Consider the following 24205-nt stretch of genomic DNA (forward strand, 5'->3'; position numbering starts at 1 on the left):
TATAAGTACACCTCTGCATAACACTGTATCCTTATTAACGTATAAGAGAATAAAAAAAGAAAGAAATGTGGATCAATTTACAACAAAGAATAGCTTTATTAACTGTAGCAGAAAAGATTTAAAGGAGCACAGGATTTAAAGGAACACAATATTAAAAAAAACTTTAACCTGCAAAACAAAAATATATAAAATAATTTGAGCTGAGCCCCCTTTACGGAGCCTCGCGCCCCCCCTGGGGGGCCCGCCCCACTATTTGAGAAGCACTGTATTATTGTAAGTAGGCCTCTGTTAATTATGGTAACTGGAATCAGAATTTCTATCATTAAGTGATGCAGTGATGCCATTTTACCACACTGCTTAGCGATTGCTGTCATTAACCTAAATAAGGTAAGAGATTGCATCCTCCTCAACATCTCCCACCATCTATCTTCCCCCATTTCTGCCTTTTTGGTTGCCCTACCCTCTGCCACCTACTGCCTCTGGCTCTTCTTGCCTTGCCATCCTAACGGACTTTCACCATTTTCTTCCTCCAGTTGCTGCCAAGGCATGCCTAGTTTGGCCCTGCCACACTTGTCCAAATGGCAGGCTGCCTTCTTGCAAGACTTTGGAAGGTTTTGAAGCCCTGTAAGAAGGCCAGATGTCTTGGACAAGGCTACCCAGGGCTCTGGGAAGATTTGGCACAGCCAGCAGGATCTTGTGAAGGGCCAGGCTAGGTGTGCCTGATCAGCAGCAGGAAAAAGAAAATAAAGTGTAGTCCTCAATGGAACTGCATCTACATGGAGGGAAGTATGCAGTGGAGTACCCCAAGGCTCTGTTTTAGGCCCAGTACTCTTCAACATCTTCATCAATGATTTGGATGAGGGAATAAATGGAGAACTCATCAAATTTGCAGATGACACCAAGCTGGCAGGAATAGCCAACACTCCAGAAGATAGGCTTAAGATACAGAAGGATCTTGACAAACTTGAACATTGGGCACTATCTAATAAAATGAAATTCAATGGTGAAAAGAGTAAGGTTCTACATTTAGGCAACAAAAACGGAATGCACAGGTACAGTATAGATGATACCTTGCTCAGTAGTAGTAACTGTGAAAGGGATCTTGGAGTCCTAGTGGACAACCATTTAAATATGAGTGTGCAGCACCTGCCAAAAAAGCCAACACAGTTCTAGGCTGCATAAACAGAGGGATAGAATCAAGATCACGTGAAGTGTTAATACCACTTTATAATGCCTTGGTAAGGCCACACTTGGAATACTGCATTCAGTTCTGGTCGCCACAATGTAAAAAAGATATTGAGACTCTAGAAAGAGTGCAGAGAAGAGCAACAAAGACGATTAGGGGACTGGAGACTAAAACATATGAAGAACGGTTGCAGGAACTGGGTATGTTTAGCTTAAGAGAAAGAAGGATTAGGGGAGACATGATAGCAGTGTTCCAATATCTCAGGGGTTGCCACAAAGAAGAGGGAGTCAAACTATTCTCCAAGGCACCTGAGGGTAGAACAAGAAGCAATGGGTGGAAACTAATCAAGGAGAGAAGCAACTTAGAACTGAGGAGAAATTTCCTGACAGTTAGAACAATTAATCAGTGGAACAGCTTGCCTCCAGAAGTTGTGAATGCCCCAACACTGGAAGTCCTTAAGAAGATGTTGGATAGCCATCTGTCTGAAACGGTATAGAGTTTCCTGTCTGGGCAGGGGGTTGGACTAGAAGACCAAGATCCCTTCCAACTCTACTATTGTATTGTATTGTATTGTATTGTATTGTATGGTATTGTATTGTATTCCCAAGTCAGTGGTTTTATTAAAACTATGGTAGAAGAGTTCTGAATCAAATTCGTCCAGACCCGAGTCAAATTATATTCTATGATTTGAAATATTATGTGATTTTTAGTGTTCTAACAGTCATTCCCACTATGAATTAGCTTTCTTTTATTCTATGGAGGAAATATATTTTTCCTGGAATTTCATTTTTTAGTATATAAAGTGTGACACATTAAAATTAAAACATGCTATTGTTTCTAACCATGTATCAATGAAACTGATTTTATTTGATAGCTATTTAGAATATAAATAGATTATAACTGAATCTCAGTTAAACAATAAACCATTTATTAAGCTAATGAAATAGGAGATAGTCCATTATTTTGTACTAACAGAAAACTGCTTTTGGCACGAGACAGCCAAAGGATTTATTCATTGGCATATTATTTATGCTTCTTAAAGAAGAAACTTTTAAAGTTAAATCTCTGGATGAGAAAATTAAAGTACTGGCAATGTTTTAGGCATGCTCCTGAAGGATACTGATCTTTAATTTCTGCTAATTATAACTTAGGAAGTTCAATGGCTCTGAAATAGAATTTTTATTGCATTTTATCATGCAACAATATTTAGAAAAGGAAGAGAAGTTCAGTAATTTTTAGACAATTAAGCTATGTAGTTCTCTATTAGATTCACTTTAGCAAATAAAACAGGTATTAGATCAACTGAAATACATTCTAAATTATGTAGTTATACATTTTTAAGGGCAGATGATGAAAAAGATGCTTTTGTACAACAGCTGAGATGTTCTGTCTCAGGAACTATGATTGTAATTAAGGTTATAAAATTTGGTAGTGTATTGATGATACACAAAACAAGCTTGGTTTATCCTTTTCAAAGACAGTCCCATGCTTTACCTTCAATGAGGGTACTATTAGAGCTTACCTTAAGCTTGACAAGAATCCAACCATGTAGTGCAATTATATAATTTTTTTCTAGTCTATGTGAATGCTATAATTTTAATAGCAACCTTAATTGTTGGTTACAGCTTGTTTTTCTGACAAATCTGTATAAACTGGATTTGTTAAGCCATGAAGCTTCTGATAATATTAGGTTCATAATTAAGTTATTTTAAACTACAAATAGTGAAAATCCAGCAGCCATTATTTTATTGGATATTGAGAAGCTTTTGATGGAAGACAAAATATCAATTGTATCATTTACATACACATGAATTAAAGAGGCACTGGCATTTAATGGACCCCTTTCTCCCAAAACAGTCAGTTAAATCAAGGTTAAATTGTACAACACCTTAAATTTAACTTTATACTTTTAAGACTAAACCTATATTGCTGCTAAATGTGCAGCAATGGATGTCTGAAATATGTTCTATTTCAGTTACTCTTTTTTGGATAAAAAAATTTCAGTCATTTTTTAAAAAACTATTTTCTTTATGATGCAGTTTACCATGATCTTTTCTTCATTTAATTTTAAGGGCGCGTTGTTAATAGTTTTATGTATGACATTACTAAAATGTTCCTCAAGCTTCAAAAGTTTAGAAATATCCAGGTTATGGTTTAAAAACCAGAACATGGCTCAATTGTAGTTGCACATAATGAGTAGTAGGAAACTATGGCTGTTTAGAAACAGCTTCCCTTTACTGGTTTGAAGGTGGAAAATTAACAGTACCAAAACTACCATAGGCTTCATCTGGAGCTATCCCTGTTGTATTCCAAAGATTGCAGCAGCAGCTGCTACAAAATGCAGTGGTTAGGCTTCCAAGTGGGTGCCTGACTATCAATATCTTATTCCACTTATGAAGTAACTGTAATGGCCGCCTATTTAACTACATGTACATCATTTTGAAACAATCTGATGTAGGAAACTGTACACAAATATTTCAAATATGTATAAATTGTAGGACTGTGCAGAACCTTTAAAAGGAGATCTGCGCCTGTTTAGAAGGACTTGTATAAGCCCTAATAAGTTATATACTTTAATTTTACTTAATAGGGTTCAATGGGACATTGAATATTACTCAAGCACTAAACTATGGTGTTGTATTTGAAAATATAACTTTCTGAAAGCTGGATATCCTTATTATCCATACTAATCCTTAATTATTATGGGCATTATTTCTGTTCTTCTGCTGGGAGAAACAAGCTTTCCAATTAGAAGAAGAGGGTGAATTTATACCCACTCCTCCATTTATCAAATCTTGTCCAGCATCATGGGGACTCTCTGGAATAAATTTTGGAGCACAGACAGAGAAGACAGTGGGAGGAAATTCAAGGAAAGTTCTGTTGCATAAACAGCACCCCATTAGATAAAGTTGAATATAGTCCTATAAGGTTTCAGTGTTGAATTAATTTCTCTGAAGTACAATTTAAAGGTAGCTGCTACAAAACTGCCATAATACAACCCTGATGTTGCATCTGGCTTAAACACACAATATACCAAATGCATTCTTTAATAATGCTACTTATACTTACATTCGGCTAGTTTCAATGTTTTCAGAGTGAGGTTCTCCTGGTGATCTGAAATGTTTAAATAAAAACTTAAGCAACTTTGCATGTAGGTAAGAAGAACGTGATATGGCTCTTTATTATGTGATGTTAATGCTTCACTAATACCTAGTTTTCAAAGGAAAGATCCTTACAAATAAGGATGCCTATAGCCAGGAGAAGCATAAATACAAACTCTGGTCATATTGCTTACAATTAACTGCTTTAAATATCATTTTATAAGGCAAATAAAACTTGTAAAAAAAAGAGCTAGTGAAAACCTCTAAATATGGAGATTAAATTTCAGAATATATCAATTATCCTCTTCTCAACTGCAAAGCTTGATCCATGAACGTTAGTTGATTATACAAATATTATGTCATTATTTGAGGCAAAGTTCAGCCGAACTGTTTATTTGAATAGTACTACAGCTGACGCAATGACATTTGTTACATAGGAATATACAAAATGTTTTGAATGTGGGACAGCTGTTTCAAGTGCAAATCAAGATAAAAACAGCCAATTTCACATGCGAGGTGTTTCACATTTAAAACATTTTGTTTATTGCTCTTGTTGTCTATTTGGGTTCCTCTTTTTGCCTTGCCTTTAATGTTTTTAGGGGCTAGAACTAGAAATAACATATTCTTTAGCAAAGAGAATCATGTTAAATAACTTCTTTGAATATACTTTTGCCTACGGTTTTATTCAATGGTAGATAGCTCCAGCTTGCCAAAAGTATTGCGTATCACACGATAAAAATTGTTAATATCTATATAATGGAAACTAGGATCTATTTGGTTAACTGTAGTAAAACTTTGAAACGTTTGTTAAATTTAACACTAAAAATGAGAACGAAAAGTCATCCAGAAGCATTCTGAACAGAATAAAAAAATGTTGAGATTTCTGAAATAATATGATGATGTATATGTGACTGGTATTTTTTTTGGATAAAATGAGCTCCAAAATTCCAACAATTTGATTTGATGTTTAAAATTAATTTTTAATAGTTATAAAAACTAACCTTTCATTCTCATTGATCTGGTTAGTGTCTCCTAAATAACAATTTCGGTCCAGCTGTAAACAACAAACAATGGTTTGCCATAAACCAGGGCTCAATTTCAATGCTGAAGGGAAGATGAAATGTAAAACCCTTGAGGTCCTTCCTAGATAACTCACTAGGCATTAAATGTGACTTTGGGTCATGTTTGAGTAAATGACTTAGCATACCAATATGATTTTATTTTACTGGACATTCCAAATTCAAAACTGGGGTGGATTTGGATGACCTATAAAATTAATAAATAAATCTTAATTTCTAGCTTTTTAAACATCACCAGCAGATTCTTATTTAAGTATTCAGTCTTCCAAACTTAAGTCAAATATGGTTTATTGTCCGGAATGTTTCCTTTTTCCTGCTTTAACACTTAGTTTGATGAAGAGTCCTGGAGAACACAAAAGTTTAGCAACTATTTTGTGTTATTTATGTTGGCCTAATAAGGGTATTGTAAAAAAAAAAAAAGATTACATGACATTTTATGTTTATATCCAAAATGCTTTTTCAAAACCACTTTCCACGGAGCATCAAATATACCCTTGATTCAAAAATGTATTTATTTTTCTTGTTAGTCCGTATCAACTGAGATGAAAAATAATTTCCATGGTTCAAAACAAGTGTTTTGTTTTGTTTGTCTTTTTACATTTTTCAGAAACAACAGCGGACCTGGTTTTCATAAAATTATTGATTTTATAAAAAACTGTTTAAATTAATGCTGATCAGCTTCAATGTGTCCTTCAGTATGTTCAATGTGTAGGCCATTTGTATGAAAGTTTTGAAATTCTAAAAATTTCGTTATATTAAGTCAGGGGTGTCCAAACTTGGCAACTTTAAGACTTGTGGACTTCAACTCCCAGAATTCCCCAGCCAGCTGCTGGCTGGGGAATTCTGCGAGTTGAAGTCCACAAGTCTTAAAGTTGCCAAGTTTGGACACCCCTGTATTAAGTAATCCAGAAAGAACTACAGAGTAATCAAATGCTCAGCATAAAGCACTTGCAAACCTTTTTAGTTATTATGTACTTCATATAATTTTATCACAAATGCTTTAAATTTTCAGCCCTGAATTAGACTGCAGAAAATGTGATCACAACACCCACCCACTAATCTGAACACTGCAGCATGAACTAGCAATTTGAAATGGTGGCTCACTTCCAAAAACCCTCGGAGCAACTTCTCCATTCTGCAAGCCACTCCTTTTACCTCCACTGTAACTCCCTAGGAAAGAAAAAGCAAAGGTATGCAAGTTTGCTGCATTTAGCAAGATTACCAAGTTTCCTAACAAAACAAAAATTTAAACCAAAAGATAAAATGTGTTTGTTATATGAAGGATTTTTCTCTTTAAATAAGTTCAAACAGATTTAGACAGTGGTGGGTTCCACCAACTATATGGTGGACCAAGGTAAGTATCTTCCAATGGTAATTCTGAAATGATAATATTTTAAATATTATCACAAACATTCAAAATTATACAAAAAGGGATTGTCATCTCTAATTTACTTGCCTTGATAGTGTCCTCCTGAAGTTTAATAATTAAATAGTTATGAATGCAGTTGATTTGTATTTAAAATATTTGTTTTATAAAAGTTTTGCTTTCTCTTGACATTTACCTTTTACAAGCTGTGGCCATTCGGTGACATTGGGGTGATCACAATTTTGTGTCGTTGATTAAAAATACGTTCTCGCCAGTCCTCTTGTACTGAGCCAAGCATAGGCTTAACAGTGCTAAATAAATAAACATATGGTAATTAATTTATATACTCTACATCCATGTTTTCCACAATAGTTCAGCTTTTAAGAGCTATTTTGACTTCTACAATCAACTCTGAAATTGTTCAAGAATATTTGTCAGGTCAGTAAAAAGCCAGAAGTCATTTTGAAAACATGATTAATTCAACATTTCACATCTGTAAAATTCGATAAAGATCTGAAGCCGGCTCCTTTTTGGTACACAAATATGTAAAAGAGACCCAGTCGTTGCTATAATCCAGTACGCCCTCTAAATCATTTGTAAGTTGACACCATATAAGGAGGTCCAAATACATGACAATTAACTTTTGCTTTCCCTGAAAGCTTTTCCTGCATAACCCCCTTTGTACAGCAATATAACTGCGGAAATCAGTTTGCTTCCAGTTTGTACCAAAGATTAAGATGAGTTTAGTCATCAACTGATTTGTGATTTTCTGGCTAGAGATGAACATTTTCCTTGACTATGCAATAAAGCTTAAAGAGGCTAGCTTCGTGTTCTATAAAACAGAATAGTACTCAGAAGATGAAGGATTAAGAGAGTTTGCCTATCAACATCTGAATAGTAAACTCAAATGACTTATTTCAATGCAAACTCCTTGAGAAGAATTCTGGAAACACACTAAAACCCAGAACCTTCTGCAACTAACTGATTTAGCTAAAATGAATGAACTGATCCCTTGTGGAAATCACTGAGTGCGAATTATCTCATTTTTTTTTCTTTATTTCTCAGCGCAAGAAATTCCTCCTTATATCTAAAGAATTAGCTTCTTAGCTTCATTGGTGTAATAAGACTATCTATATCTATATCTAATCTATATCTATATCTATCTATCTATCTATCTATCATCTATCTATCTATCTATCTATCTATCTATCTATCTATCATCTATCTATCTATCATCTATCTATCTATCTATCTATCTATCTATCTATCTATCTATCTATCTATCTATCTATCTATCTATCTATCTATCTATCTATCTATCATCTATTTGTGTTACAACCCCTGGTATAGCTTCTTAGCTTCATTGGTGTAATAAGACCATCTATATCTATATCTAATCTATATCTATATCTATCTATCTATCATCTATCTATCATCTATCTATCTATCATCTATCTATCTATCATCTATCTATCTATCTATCATCTATCTATCTATCTATCTATCTATCTATCTATCTATCTATCTATCTATCATCTATCTATCTATCTATCATCTATCTATCTATCTATCTATCTATCTATCTATCTATCTATCTATATCTATCTATCTATCTATCTATCTATCTATCTATCTATCATCTATCTATCTATCTATCATCTATCTATCTATCTATCTATCTATCTATCTATCTATCTATCTATCTATCTATCTATCATCTATTTGTGTTACAACCCCTGGTATGCCCAAATATGGGAGGAAGCTCACTACTCCCTCTTTCTGTCCTTCGGCTCATTACAGAAACCATCCAGGCAGAAAACCATATTTTTATTTTTAATGTTGCCTTTTTATATTTGTGTTGTATTTGTTATGATGAAAAAGAGTAATAGTTAAAGAGCTGTCTTTAGAGTTTCAGGATAGGCACTTTCTTAAGTTTTGTATATTTTGGCTTTGGGCAGGAGGATCAAAAAAGCATCTTTTTATTTTGTTAGAATTGAGCTGAACCCTATTTTTACTGGAGAAGTTATCATAATGTCCACAATTTGGGCACTGGCAACTGGTTTGCAATTATGATTGCAGCATGCTGTGATCACATGATTGCCATTTGCAACCTTTGCTTCTGGCTTTCCACCAGCAAAGTCAATCAGGAAACTGGCAGGAGGTTGCAAATAATGATCATATGACATCACACCTAAAGACCAAGTAGGATTTGCTTAATGACAGCAACCAGAACTGTTGCAACTACTATTGTATGTCAATATGGTGACATGACATTGTGCGTTAATGATCACGTCACTGAGCGACAGTGTTACCGGCCCTAATGACTTGTTAAGCAAGGAACATCTGTATAAGTCAACCTAGAAGGGCAGCAGAGCACAAGATTGTTCTTCATGCTACAATGGAATATTTTTTAGCCTCAAAATCACTATAAGTGAGTGAAAGATGGATTTTGATGGGTAAAATCAGACTGACATAAAGTATTTATCTGCAAAGGCTGTTTTCAATATTTATCCTAAGCTTAATAGATGAATAAATTACAAATAACACACATATATTTTCAAATTTTGATCATCATTTGTGAATATTCCATCAACCCAACTGGGATGATTAAAGATTACAGATAATAGTAGTTGTAGTCAGGCTTCTAGAGATTATCTGCCTCTAATCTAGAATCACAGTTTTTCTAATAACACGAGACAGAGCTTAAGGCCCAATCATGGGATTGGCATGAATTTTCTATCCTTTTTCAGACTTGTCTTTTAAAATATTGAATTGATTTACATGGCAACCCATCTCACAAATGTGAGCTGGCTAACAAGGATTAAATTTTATGAGTGCACTAGCAGATAAAATGCAAACCCATTAATCATAATGACATTAATTGTCAATGAACTGCATCCCCACTGATATAAAATGTTACATTGAAGGAATATATAAAAATTAGGTACATAATAAAAATCATAAGCATATGAATTCAGCAACTGCATACTTGGCAATATGTAGTTCAATGCAACGCTGAGTCTTCATTCACAAGATATGCAGCATTCTTATTACCCTACGGTAAAGTTTGATAACCATTGTTTCATATTGTTCTATTACTTACAAAAAATATTAAAAGAGGGCAATACAGTTTGACATGCTTTGACTCTTCCCACATATTTGCAGTAGTTTCAAGCTTACTTGTCAATTGTTTCCTGCAGTTTGGCTTCACTGATATCAAACGTAAGGCTGATCTTCTACTCTGTCATGTCGCTATCAGCCAGTGATTATTCAGCAATACTCGTACCCACAGTACCCTGAGGCCTCCCATTGGCTTTCTTCTCTCCAACTGAAGACATCCATTGCTGAAACAGAACCAGACGATGTCTTATACGTTTCTATTACCTTACCTTATTGCTTTTAATATATAATTGCTAATGGTTGGTTTTAAATTGTTTTAACAATTTAAAACATTTTCTAAGCTAGAATACTATAAACTAGCTAAAAAGTGGGATTATCAAAAAGCAGAGATAAAAAAATTGTGAAGTATTGCCTGTTCAGGCTATCAAACTCTACACAGTTACAGAATAAAACAGCTCAATTGTGACAACATTGTAAAATGGAGTAAAGTGGCCTGATCTGTCCTTTGATAATACTATTTAATTTTTCTTAAATTAAAAATTAAGTTGGCTCGAATCCCAAGAATTTTCTTAAGGCATTCACAAATTATGGCTGTACAATAAAAGAGATGCATCACAATACACTGAAGTGCAAACAAAGCAACGATCTTCAGGATTTTGCATGGATGAAGGAAAGTGACTATGCATTTGAAGTCATGAGGAGACAGTTGGGTTTGAGTTGGGAGCAATTTCTGAACAGTTGTGTAAGCCTTGTAAGACATTGCTGCTTTAATCATTTAAATGGAGAAGCTTTGTTTTTATACTGTAGATTATGGAGAATGTTATAAATACATATGCTCCTGGTTGGGTACCTATATAGATAGAATGCCAGGTTCTTGCATTTTGCTATACATATGGGAATCCAATTGGAAAGACTACAACTTTACTTATTTGCATTCGGTTGGAAACAGCAGTTGCATGCACAGACTTTTTCAATATACAGGCTGCATTTAGAATCCAAACTTTTGGTCAGAGAAGAGAGTTATAATTGAATTAGTTGTATTATATCTTTTGCCTCAGGTATAATAAGTCTTTAGTGAAAAATAAATTGCTAGCAATATAGAAATATTAGTAGAAAATATGATACTCATAAGAACCATATGCTCTTATGTAGAAAAATAGACTAAATGATTCTTTAAAACTGTGTATTAAAAACTTCCCTTCAGCAAACATCGTGTTTCAGTTTCAGCATACATTTTTTTCAGATATAACAAATTGAACTACAAAGAAGCTTGATGGCTTTTTATTGTTGTAAAAGTAGACCAAAACTCATTTAATTAGAGCTAATAGCCATAAAATTAGTTTTAGCATTATTCTAAGGAAACAACCAGGAATATTTTAGTATACAAATAAATTATTGTAACAAAAAGCATAACAGATGGATGACCATACATTTTAGACATGCAAAATATATGAAATCCACTTTTTGTTTTATGAAAGTTCATTGAACAGTTAAACTAAAATAAAAGTGGCTCAATTTGTATTCTATCCACAAACAATTGGCCTAACAGCCAAGTAGAGCTGCTATCAAACAATATCATTCCCTTCTTACAATTATTACAGGCAAATATTTACATTCTATAGACACTTGAATATTACATGATAATTGATATTTAGCAACTGAAGATCATAAATACCTGTGTAAATATTTCTATAAATTAGATTTAGTAAGTGCAGTTATTTTTGCTACTAGGAATACAATAATCAAGATATAACTATTCTACTTACCATGTTTTTCAACCACTTTAGCAGAATGTTCTTGCAGAGTTGCCAAATAGCCTTTGGTGAGTTGCAGACCTAGAATATATTATCTTATTTAATTTTTGAAATAGTGATATATAATTTAAAATACATAAACTCAATGCTAGCCTCTTAATAAACTCACTTTGGAAATACTGATCCTTCACTCAAAATATATTTTTTAAAGCTGTGAATTACAAGTTATATTCCAATCTTTTTTAAAAAAAAAGTTTCTCACAGTAGTATGTAAAATAAATAGATTTCATTTTACAAAAATAAAAATGTACAGCTTATAATAAAATTTAAATCCAATATCCCATAATCACATTGTTATTATCTCAAAAGCTAAATAATCCTTGTATAAAAGTACACAAAACCTTGGGTTTCCGGACTGAAATTACAGCAGCAATTGGGGTAACAACTTGAAAAAAATGTATCTTTTGTAGTAGATTTTTTAAAATATACAACTAACATTTGTATGCATTTAAGCATTAAGTTAGCATTCAGCATGATTTAGGAAATATTTGAATCACCAATGAGAAACCATTGATTAATGCAACTGTATGTACTGTAGCAATACTTAATTGGGTAGTATTTCCTTTGAATAAACTGATTCACAGTTTGGGTGAATTAATCCTTAATCTGCCTGCCCAAATTTTGGTGATAGCCAACAATCTGCTTCCACAGCTAAGCCTAATGCCTAAATATAAGTCTCTTTTTTTCTTAAATATATGTTCCTTTGTTCTTTGAGAAGCTATATCAACCTACGTTTCACTTAAAGTATTTGAAAGGAAGCAAATTAATATTTAAAAGGTTTGAAAACTTTTAGTTAATCCAGAATATGCTAATCATTTAGTGATCGGTTTCAATTTCCTTGCTACAACAAATTCATCAGTTGCTGATCACTTCTAAGAATGACTATAAATATTGATTATAAACAATAAAATCAAGAGTAGCAATCCTGTGCCATTCTTATCAATTTCAGTCAGCATGACCAATGGTGATTGTTGCTGATAGCTTTAGTTTGGAACTCCGCATATTGCCCATGCTTGTCTTATGAAGCTTTTAAAAGATCACACATTTTCATGAATATTTAGGCATTGGATTCTTTGGAATGAGTCTTCTTACTGTTTACTATTATCAGAGGCATAATTAATAGCAATATGAAAGGAGAATTTATCCTTAAAATTGTTAAGGGGTGTTAAGAAACAACCTATTACAGCATCCTTTATTCAAACTTGTGTTTGCTATCCAAGCACAAAAAAGTTTTAATCCAGGATTTGCTTTTTCTCTCGTGATGTGATTTTATTAGATGGCCTTATAAAAGTTTGAAATAAACACACCGGAAGCTCTCATTTATTGTTGGCTGTGTGAAACCTTACATTTAATGAAAATGCACATATTTTGAGAAGCAATAAAATATAGGGATTGGAAGCCTGGCCTTTTAAAAATAATAATTCCTTGAATGCTGATCCTATGGGGTCTGATAACCTGTATTTTAAAAATATGGCTACCATGCCCCTCAAAGTGTTTCCTTACAATTTTAAAAACTGTATGGAAAACTATTGTACTGTTTGAAAACTGTTCCCAATTGCTGGTTGCTTTTAAATTCATTTAATTCGTGGGGTAGTAATATGTATCTCCTTTTATGTAAAATAAAGCTAGAACGTCTTATTTTTAATTATTATAAGTCGAAATTCTCTATTCAAAATTCAACAAGCAACAACAATAAAACTTTCCATAGCATTCAAGGCTTTATAATTCATTCACTACATTAAGGAAAATATAACAAAAATACTTCTACTATGATAGACTAGAGTTGTTGTTTTTTCTGTTTTCAGAGGCTAAAGAATGTAAGGCAACCATCAGCAATAACTGTAGCCCTTTAAAGTATTAAATATATGTTTACAGTAAAAAAGTATCCCATGCTCACAAGGGATTCAAAGACCTTTTATCTAATTATTTTCCAAGTGTGCCCAGCCATTATATATAACTAATCACACACCAATGTGTCATACACAAATCTAAACAGTTCTTCACAATCAGATATATTTAATATGGAAAAACAAATATAACTCATCCTAAAACTTGTAATGATAAACAATTACATGGTATCATTCTATTATTTAATAATCATATTCGCTCAAAATGTTAAGGTCATCAATTTATACGGTTTAGCTTTCCACTCTCATCTATGTATCTTTTTCCATTAAAAAAAACAGCATTAACTATAGTTTGATATCACAAACCACCTTTCTCGGAAAGTGATGGGGGGAAGTAATTTTTCCTAAATTTTTGAGCATTTGAACTAAGCCATAATGAGCCTAAGTAAACCTCCAAATCTGAAAGTCCGTTTCACCAATATCATGATATTATAACACCAATCACTGCAGTTGTTGCAAGTTTAGTAGTGAATCTGACTTGGTTCTCCTAATGGATGACTGTTGTTGGACAGTCTAAAATTTCTGCTAGTTCAAGCCAACATACTAATAGTGACAAGATTATGAAGGTTTTGGATAGAAGCATCTGGAGAGCAAGAGTGAACAAAAATACTACTGTCCTCCAGAGAAACCTTAGCCATTTTGAGTTGAACTAGGGATTTCACTGACTTCAAACCAATCAAATAAGTTAAGATGTCATACACTTAAGCTTGCTTCTCTCTGTTACAAAGTTTTATAGTTGTCCTGCTTTCTTTATCCTAGCAGCAAAATCTTCAAACATACTGTCTGGTGGAAGCTTCTGTAAAAACCACTGAAGTATATATGCACTACATGTATTCTATTCAATTTTTGTAAACTACATAGAGTAAACTATGTAGATGTAAACTAGAGTAACGCAAAAACAATTTTTGCAAATTTATTTATTTAGAAAATATATATTGCCACTGCCGACTCTCTTTCAATAGGTCACATTACAGTTATCTTCTGAAGACTTTCTGTACGTAAAAAAGTCAGCAGCGTTTATAGAATTAAGATTTTCATGGCATAGAAATAATTTTATAAGGGAACATAGAAATGAAAGAATTATCTAAAATGTGCACCAAACCTTTCTGCATATAAAAGACAATTTTACTTTTCTCTCCAGGTTACATATTTATCATACTGCAGTTTACTACAGTTTCTGATGAAGTCAGAATAAAATAGGGATGGATGTAGGTCAATATTTCTCATTCCCCACTGACATGTCCATTTCTTAGATATGTTCCCCACTTCAGTGACTAATTGGGTACTCCAGTCAACTTGGTTACTTGAGAACACTTTCCCACTGCCTAAGAATAATTCAGTTCCACATATATGCTGTCTTAAACCTATAGATGGTTGTGAGAACAGAATGGCTTCTGGCTGTTTAAAGACACAGATATAACAATAAAAATATCATACACTGAAAGATATCTAATTATATTGACAATGTAGTCCTAATCTGCTTTATATATTGATCAAATCTATTTCATTGCTCATCTCACAGGAAGTGACTCTGGGCAGCACACAATTTAAAAAAATAACAAATATATGAGAACAATTATTATACAATTTAAAAAAACATTATTAAAGATTAAATATTGTAAAGATTAAAAACATACAAACAAATATGCAAACTGCAAGGCATGGACACAGTAAATAAAATGTGTCTGATTTCCTGAGGCCCCTGGGCATGGTGTCATAATCAGTCTTGAGGGACTTCTGAAACATTTACAGAGATGTAGCCTAATCTGACTTAGGGTGGGGAGGGAAGAATGTTTCATAAAATGGGTGTCACAGCTGAGAAAGCTAGCCTCTTGGGTCTCACCAAATTTAAGTCTAAATGTGATGGATTATAGTAACCAGCAGGTTCCCAGGAAGAAGGGAGCATATTTGAAGGATGGGGATGATCTGCACTATCTGGAGCTGGATCATGCGAAGAGGTAGAAATTTAGGATAGACTCTCTAGAACTCCCAGAGAATATCTATTAGATTATGGTAGTATAGTTTACATTGGCAAGATTCAGTCTATATGATGTAAGCAAATAAAGAACTGAATTTTGGCAGCATTATGTCATGTCATTGTTGGGTTAGGCCTGACAGTAGCAGATGGTATCTGCAACATGCCTTCTCTGTCAGATCTAATGGGGCAAGATGATGTAATTGGGAGAGGCAATCTTCTACATAACCCAGTCCCATGCCATGAGCTACTGTTTCTCTCTGATTACAATTTTCAAAGTAAATCTAAGCTTTACAAAACACAAGAGGTCTATTATAAAAATTAAAAGATGTGGAGGGACTCTGTCGCAAATAATTCTTGTGATATCATTATGCAATATACCTTATATATTTGCATTGGACATTGGAACACAAATATGTAATGGTAGGTTTCCTGTGTCATCCTGGTTTGTTGAAATTGTCAAACTGAAAAATGTGTGAGATGCTGGGAAGAGTCTGTTTTTAGTTTAATCTAGAGTTATGCAATCTGGGCTACAAAAATCCAGACCACCAATAGAAGATATGAGCAGAGAGATATAGTCAACTTTAAATATCTACTGACTGTCAAGGTCCCAACTGACGAACCCAACCAAGCAAGCATTGTTGAGAGCACACTTTGAAGTTGACACTGATAGCTAGTGGATTTTTGTAGTTCAGATCCAGGAACCACAAGTAATGTCTGCTCAATAACCACCTTAATATCCTTCAACAGCCAATGCAGTGGACTGTAGCAACTTTTGTCCAAACCATTTGGAGAATAAGATATCCAAAACCTTTTAATCATAGATCTATAATGTCTTGTTGCAAGAATTCCTAGCTTTGAATAAATTCCCGTGATTGGCTTTGGATTTTAAAATGTTTCCAACATAGCCAGTTATATACAGAAACCAGAGTAGTTCCATCCCCATTTCTCAGAGAAAAGGGGATGAGAACCAGTAGCCATTTATTTAAGCATATGCTTAGAAGACTATATTGCTGATGGGCTCCAGTCACTCACTCACCTGGATCAGACAGGATGTTGTATCTGCATTCACTAGAGATTTAAGTTAACTAATCCAAATGTAGGAACTGATGAAAATTACTCTTGGTTGCACATCTGCCAGCTAACTAAGTTAACTACTGTTTTCAATAAAGTCATTGCTTTATTGCTAGGCAAGACGGGGAGCATACAAGTTGAATGAATGCCTGAATGTATGCATATATGTACCTGGTTTTGAGAGGTCACCTTTTGAAGTCAGCCATTATACAGAATGGTACATGTATTTATATATATTATATAAACTTAGTTAATACTACTGAGGTTTTCAGTTATGAATGGAAATACTACATTGCTATCTGCCAAACTTTGGTGTGTATAGGGAGAACATTATGTGGATATTCTTGCTGGTTAGAGCTTTTAGAGCATTCTAAAAAAATATATATACAAGATTTAAATGAGATGCTTGTCTATTTTATGCAGATATCTACTGGAGGATAATGTGTCACTACCATCCAAACAAACCATATACTTTTTTGTTGATGTTTACTTCTAGCTATGTTAGTGAAGCAATGGTTAGGTTGACAAATACTGTAGTTTGGGTTTAGTATAAGTTTGAATAATATGACACAGGCTTTGGTGAATCAAGAATTGAAGCTAATATTCTGAACTTTTTTTACTGCAAATAAAGGGAAGGAGAGAATCAGACTTAGTTATGCTTACTGTGTAATGCTTTAATATTACATTTAAATCAGCACATAAACCATTTGATGGTGGTATGTAGCAGATTCTGACTGAACTCAAAAAGCTAATCAAGGATGGACCTGGTTAATACTTAGAGTAGGAAACTACGTATCTGGAAATATCAGCTAAGTTGATAAGTAAATATAGGGTTTTTGTATGAAAATACGTTTGTATTGTTACTTATAAAACTACATGGATCTGAATATGAAGTCATCAACAATCAAGCTCAGCTCAAAGGAGACTACTTCTTACCATTTGACATCAGAGCTTGTCAGGTTAGTATACTCACTACATGTCAATAACTATCCAAATTGGCATCCCATTAACCAAACAAAACAAGATATGCATCTCATTCATAATTTTACTAAATTCAGGACAATCGCCTTCATTAAGCTCACAGATCACCTTTTCTGGCTCAAACTACTCACCCTCTAGAAAACATTTTACATATTATTTTAGAACTGTAGCGACAATGGTATTGCACAATTAAATCACATCTCAAAATTTGTCAGTGCTTTAAGCAAAGACTACCTAGGAACTCCAAAGAAGTTATTTTGAATACTTGAGGATAGAGAGGTCAATAGGACAAAAATTAAATATTTCTGCAATAAACAATTACTCCAAATTTGCACATTAAAATTTGAAGAAGAAATTGCCTGAGGTCCATTCTCATTCTGCAAATTCTTGAAATTGTCAATATTTAAAATCAGAACTTGAATCACCATATTGAACAATCTATTTTTTAAAAAATTTCTGCTCTTTGGTATCTCCTGATGATGAAAAGATGTATTCCCCCCAAAAAGAATACAGCATTAATTATTGTTCAGTTGCTAAGGTGTGTTCAACTCTTTGCAATCTGTGGACCACAAAATACCAGGCTCCCCTGTCCCCCACATTTTCTGGAGTTTGCCCATTCATGTTCATTGCTTTGATGACACTATTTAATCTCATCCTCTGCCATCCCCTTTCCCTTTTGCCTTCAAACTTTTCCAAACATCAGGGTCTTTTCCAGTAAGTACTCTCTTTTCATTAAGTGGTCAAAGTATTGGATCTTTGTACAATGTTGATATTTTCTATCCTTAACAAATTTTTCTCTTAAGCCAGCTGATTTTGCTAGTAAAAGAATGCATGTTCCTTTTTAATCTAGTTATGAAAAATAATGTGGTATAAACTAAACTTGCAGGAAAACTGGCTTTTCTACTTTCACTTTTATTTCGCTGAACTAAAGGATCTGGATTCTGTTTGGTGGTTGTAGTAACTTAATTTAAATAAAATTAATATTTTTATGGCATTCATCAAGCAACTTCACAGGTGTCCAAATTATAAAAAAAACTAAACAGGAATGTTTTTCTGCTTGGAATCCTAATTTACATAGTTTTTTTTAAACTTCACAAAGATACCTCAAGTTCAGTTTTATTCTTTTTGCTCAGACAAACATTTGGAGTGTTGACCTGAGGTAAGGAAAAGAAATAATACATTTCATAGAGTCCTCATATTACGGCTCAATCTTGCTACAACCCCACCCCCCCACATTGTTTTTGTGTGGAAACAGCTCAACCTACAGAGACCTGTAATTCAGGAATCGCTACATACAAGTTTCTAATTTCACAAAAGACACTTATATGCATATATAGAATAGGTTCCATTTCTTCAACAATTCAACCCCAAGTTGTAGTGGGTGGCAGAGCCTAACCACTGGGACCACAATGGGGCAGCAGAGGATACAAGCATATTCCTTTTCCCCCTACACTTAAAACAGCCACTTAAGTCTAGTGATTAAAGGCCCATGATACAACGCTGGGTGACTGTGGGCCAATTGCTCTTTTAGCTGAATCCACCTCACAGTGTTGTTGTTGTAGAGAAAAGGAAGGAAGGAAGGAGCACAGGTAGTCCTCGACCACAATAGAGCTTCAAATTTCTGTTGCTAAGTGAGACGGTTAAGTGTGTTTGCCCCATTATATGACCTTTTTGTCACATATATTAAATGAGTCACTGCAGTTGTTAAGTTAGAAACATGGCTGTCAAACGAATCTGGCTTTCCCATCGACTTTGCTTGTCAGAAGGTCATAAAAGAGGATCACACGATGCCGGAATTCTGCAACTGTCATAAATATGTGTCAGTTACCAGGCATCTGAATTGTGATTACCTGGGGATGATGGGGATGCATGACCATGGGGATGCAACAACGTAAGTAATTCTTTTCAGCACTGTTGTAACTTTGAATGAACGGTAGTAAGTCGAGGACTACCAGTATTAGGTACTGTTTGTTGCTTAGAGCTACTTACAAAAATAATAAAGGAAAGATAAAAAATAAGTGCAGTTGAAGTTTGTTAGAACTTGAGTATTGACTTTAAACTTTAAAAACCACAAGATTAACTAGGACTAATGAACTGTTGATATTATGTTGTCTGAAAGTAAAGACTGGTATGTCCCCTGAGGTGAAGAATTAAATGTAGTTTACATGTCAGTTACCTGAATATTGGTGATTTCGGTTTGGCAAAAATCAACAAACAAGGAAGGCAAAACAAAACATACTGAATTCAGAGAAAGGTAAAAATAACATCAACACTGACCATCTAAATAGTTCAGAATAAGGATTACCCAGTTATCTTACTTGTTCTATGGGAGAAAAATCAAGCATAATAAAAATTCCATGAATATTTCTCTTAAGCAGTTGTTACATTACAAGACACAAGAATCTGGTAGATTGACTCTAAACACAGTCTTCCTTTTACGTTTATGTTTTAAGCTATGCTTCTTTTGGCATTACTTATCACAGTGCCAGCTGCACTGATTTATGTTATTTTATATTGGATGTCAAATAAAGCCTAGGATAACTTTTTTAAAAATGACAAAAAAGCACAAGCGTACAGGATCTACACCACACAGTGAAAAATTTAAAGTTGATTTCTCTGCTTTATACTATAATGAACCATCTTAACCCTCGTGTGATGCAGGCATTTATATACTTCAGCCCAATTTCAGGACTGCACTGGAGCCGAGTCCAGGGGCAAATTGTTTCTAATTCTCAGATACAGTAACTCCCCACAGAGTTCTCACTACAGTGTGCGGATGGTGGCTGGCAGCGAGTGAGTTGGAGGCCATGGAGGAAAAAGGAGGCCTGAACTGACAAGCAAAATACCCAGATTTTCAACGCAGACTCCAAATCGGCATCGGGAGTCTGCGTTTTGATGGGGTTGCAACAGTCCTTTAATCCGATTCAAGAAGGCCATTTCCTCGCTTTTTTACAGCATCACCCTACCCTTCGCGAGGCGAAGTTGCATTGTGTCCAGTCGCGCTAATACTCTCCAAGAACGGGTGTGCGGGACAGCGGCCTAACGTTGCCCAAACGTTACCATCTCGACGTTTTATTTCTCGGCACCTGGCGGGCACTGCGCCGCCGAGAAAAGGAGCTGGCCCCGAAGGAACTTCCAGCGGCTCAGCCCCGGATGGCAGCGCCTCCCCAGGGAGAAGAGCGACCTCCCCTTCCTCGCTTGCCGGGGACAGGCGCCGCCGTCTACCCTTTAAAAGCACGAGCAGGTCCGAGGGGCTCTGACGGGCAGGGAGGCCTGACGAGGCCGGCGGAGGTCCATCTCGAGCGGGAAGGGCAGCGTGCACAACGAGCATGGAGCGCGACTTTGCCTTACCTGTCGTTTTTTCCGCTGTAAGCCGGCAGGCTCTGGCGAAACCGGCCAGCTCCGGACGCTGGGCAGGCGGATGGTTGCTCCTTCAAGCCGACGCCTAGGCTAGGCCGTGCGGCCAATGGCAAAGGACGTGAAGCGCGCGGGGAGCCGCCGAAAGCGAAGGCGGGGACGGAGCTAGGCCGGGCCAGGCGAGGCCTGGGAATGGGGAAGACCGTCGGCGCTCTAGGCGTGCGCGTGGCTGTCGAGATGGTGGCGGCTGAATAAGGGCCGCGCTGCGCCTCCGCCTTTTCCTCTTGGATCAACCAGAACGCTGCACCACCATCTTGGAGGAGGAGGAGAGGGGAGGGGGGGGTTGCTGAAGAAGGGAAAAGAAAAAAAAAGGCAGCAGAGACGGATGTCAGCGCGACGCAGCCTCGGAGGACTGACGAGAAGGGAAGCTGCGGCCCGGCGTGCATTGCGCGCGGGCAGCCGCGTGGGGTGAACAGAGCGGCGCGCGCTTTGGTATGCCCTCGCCGCTCTAGGAGCATCATAGAGTCTTAGAAGAGAAAGAGGCTTGGAGTTGACATGTGCTTCTTTCGCGCTCCTGGGGCGCTCGGGCAGCTGAGTGGGTGGTCATTCCCCGGCCGTGTCAGACGCTTGGATGGCGGAAGCAATTAACCGGAGGAGGGTGGTGGTGGGGAGTGTCAATTCTCTAGAACAGGGGTCTCCAACTTTGGCAACTTTAAACCTGGAGGACTTCAATTCCCAGAATTCCCCAGCCAGCTTTACTTTGCGTTGCTGGCTGGGGAATTCTGGGAATTGAAGTCCTCCAGGCTTAAAAGTTGCCAAGGTTAGAGACCCCTGCTCTAGATAGCCAACTATCCGAGACCAGTTTAAGAGGATTCCCGCGTTGAACAGGAGACACAGCCATCCCAGCCTTTCGATGGTATCCCCCCCCCCCCCCGGCCCTTGAACTTGGGAGCACGAGAGCACAGTTCCTCCCTTCGAAGTCGGCTGGGCCAGGAGAGCCAGCGACGCGAAGAACGAGGGAGATGGTGTTGCAAGAGGAGAATCCAAGGATCGATTGGGGGGGGGGGGGGGGGAGCCCGAGGGTTAACTAAGTGCAAATCCAGGAGAGGAACAGGAGTAAGCACGTGAAACACTGACTAACAGCAGAATAACAGAGTTGGAAGGGGCTTTGGAGGTTTTCTAGTCCAACCCCCTGCTCAGGAAGGAAACCTTACACCCCTTAGACAAATGGTTATCCAATCTCTTCTTAAAAACTTCCAGTGTTGGAGCATTCACAACTTCTGGGGGAGAATAGTTCCACTGATTAATTGTTCCAATTGTCAGGAAAGTTCTCCTTAGTTCTAAGTTTCTTCTCTTGTTGATTCATTTCCATCCATTGCTGCTGCTTCTACCGTCAGGTGCTTTAAAGAATAGCTTGACTCCCTCTTCTTTGTGGCAGCCCCTTAGATATTGGAACATTGCTATCATGTCACTCCTGGTCCTTTTTTTCATCAAACTAGACATATCCCATTCCCAGCACTATCAAATTCCAGTTGATAATGCAGAACTCCAAACTGTCCCAAGAACTCCTTACAGGAAGAAAAATCAATCTGAAGCCCCCAGTCCTCATGCTACACCATCATGAAAGATCTGCCATTGCCTTTGTTGCAGGAAAAAAATATCAATGTGCCAGTTGTCAAGAGTTACTCTTCTTTTGTGGTAAGAGAAACATGGGTGTTGGAATAGAGCTGGAAGAGACTAGCGGTTCCCAACCTTTTCTATACACTGCACCCCTAGAACGGTTCTGATATATTGCACCCCTTACAAAAGTAATACCTGATTTGAATTATGCATATACACTATCATTCTGAAACTTCTAAACCCAAATTTTTACACACCTGGAATATTGTCTCGCACCCCCGGTTGGGAATCTAGTCCAACCCCCTGCTCAAGCGGGAGACCATGTACCATTTCAGACAAGTGATTGTCCAGTCTTCTTTAAAAAACTGCAGCGATGAAGCACATACAACTTCTGAAGGCAAGCTGTTCCACTGGCTAGTTGTCCTCACTATTACGAAGTTTCTCCTTAATTCCAGGTAGCTTCTCTCCTTGATTAGTTTCCATCCATAAAGCACGTGTCTGATGGATAAGTCTAGCTGCAAGAATGCGATTTTTAGATTACTTACTATGATGTAGAAACAAGAGCAGTCAAGTGCCTTGCAATATTAATTGAAAGCCTTGCTGAACTAGGATGTGAATTTTCATGGGCTACAGGCCAGTGCTTTAGGATGAATTATACTTAGGAGAAAGGAGCACGAATTGAACAGTTATATAGATACGGGTTATCCTTATTAACTATCCCAAATTTTGGATATAGATTAGAATAAATATAACATTAACCAAGAAGGTCAGTAACTGGTTGTCTAGTGCAGTGGTCGGCAAGCCGCGGCTCGCGAGCCACATGTGGCTCTTTACACATTTTAATGTGGCTCTTCTGTGTGCCGGGCGCCCGCTCCCCTCCCTCCTCTCAGGAACTTCAAAACAAGCGCCTCTTTCCCTTTTTTCTTTTCGACCCACAATGATTAGGGAGGATCCTGAAGTTGGGCGGGGACGAGAAGCGAGGAGGCAGAAAAAGAAACGGAGGCTAAGGAGCTTCCCCCCCCGCCTCCTCCCAGCAAAAATCTAACCGGGGAGCCAGGCGGGCAGTAGCAAATTAGCCGATCACGCCGCGTGATCAGCTAATTTGCTACTGCCCGCCGGCTCCCTGATAAGATTTTTGCGGGGGGGGGGAGAAGCTCCTTGCCTCCGTCTCTTTTTCTCCCTCCTCGCTTCTTGGGGCTCCACCAATGGGGGAGCAAGGCCCGCCCAGCGCCAGGCTTTGGGCTAACACAGAGGTCTGCAAAGGTGGCTGTTTTAAGACTGGTGAACTTCAATTCTCAGAATTCTGGGAGTTGAAATCCACCAGTCTTAAGAGCCAATTTTGCAGATCCCTGCCTGGGCTAATATGATTGATGCCCTTGGTGGACTTCAATTCTCAGAATTCTGGGAGTTGAAGTCCACAAGTCTTCAAGCTGTCAGGTTTGAAGACCCTGGTTTTTTTTCTAAAGGGTTAGGGGTGCAAGGGTCTTGCAACTTGACAGCTTTAAGGCTTGCATGCTTCAATGCCAGAGTTTCTGAGCCAACATGACTGGAGGAGGAATTCTGGGAGTTGAAGTCCACAAGTCTTCAAGCTGTCAGACCCTTGGGGTTTTTTTCCTAAAGGGTTA

At 36.8% G+C, this 24205-nt stretch overlaps 2 protein-coding genes across 6 annotated transcripts in view; both read right to left on the reverse strand.

Moving 5' to 3' along the window:
* The window catches only part of UBE3A (ubiquitin protein ligase E3A), a 46866-nt gene extending 25489 nt beyond the window's left edge, over nucleotides 1-21377 (reverse strand). The window contains exons 1-6 of one of the 5 annotated variants that reach the window (XM_081946017.1): nucleotides 20955-21377; nucleotides 11619-11687; nucleotides 9913-10076; nucleotides 6929-7043; nucleotides 6471-6536; nucleotides 4256-4300 (exon numbers count right to left, since the gene is read on the reverse strand). In XM_081946017.1, the coding sequence (XP_081802143.1) occupies nucleotides 4256-4257 (2 nt within the window). In that variant the 5' untranslated portion in view covers nucleotides 4258-4300; nucleotides 6471-6536; nucleotides 6929-7043; ... (1 more) ...; nucleotides 11619-11687; nucleotides 20955-21377. Of the gene's footprint in view, nucleotides 1-4255; nucleotides 4301-5288; nucleotides 5342-6418; nucleotides 6537-6928; nucleotides 7044-9912; nucleotides 10077-11618; nucleotides 11688-20954 lie in introns of those variants that run through there. The other 4 variants (XM_081946016.1, XM_081946014.1, XM_081946015.1 and 1 more) reach the window with 4 other exon arrangements.
* The window catches only part of ATP10A (ATPase phospholipid transporting 10A (putative)), a 323794-nt gene that overhangs the window by 17840 nt on the left and 281749 nt on the right, over nucleotides 1-24205 (reverse strand). The window lies entirely within an intron of this gene.

This window comes from Natrix helvetica (genome assembly GCF_964273705.1).
Source record: "Natrix helvetica genome assembly, chromosome: 3".
NCBI lineage: Eukaryota > Metazoa > Chordata > Lepidosauria > Squamata > Natricidae > Natrix > Natrix helvetica.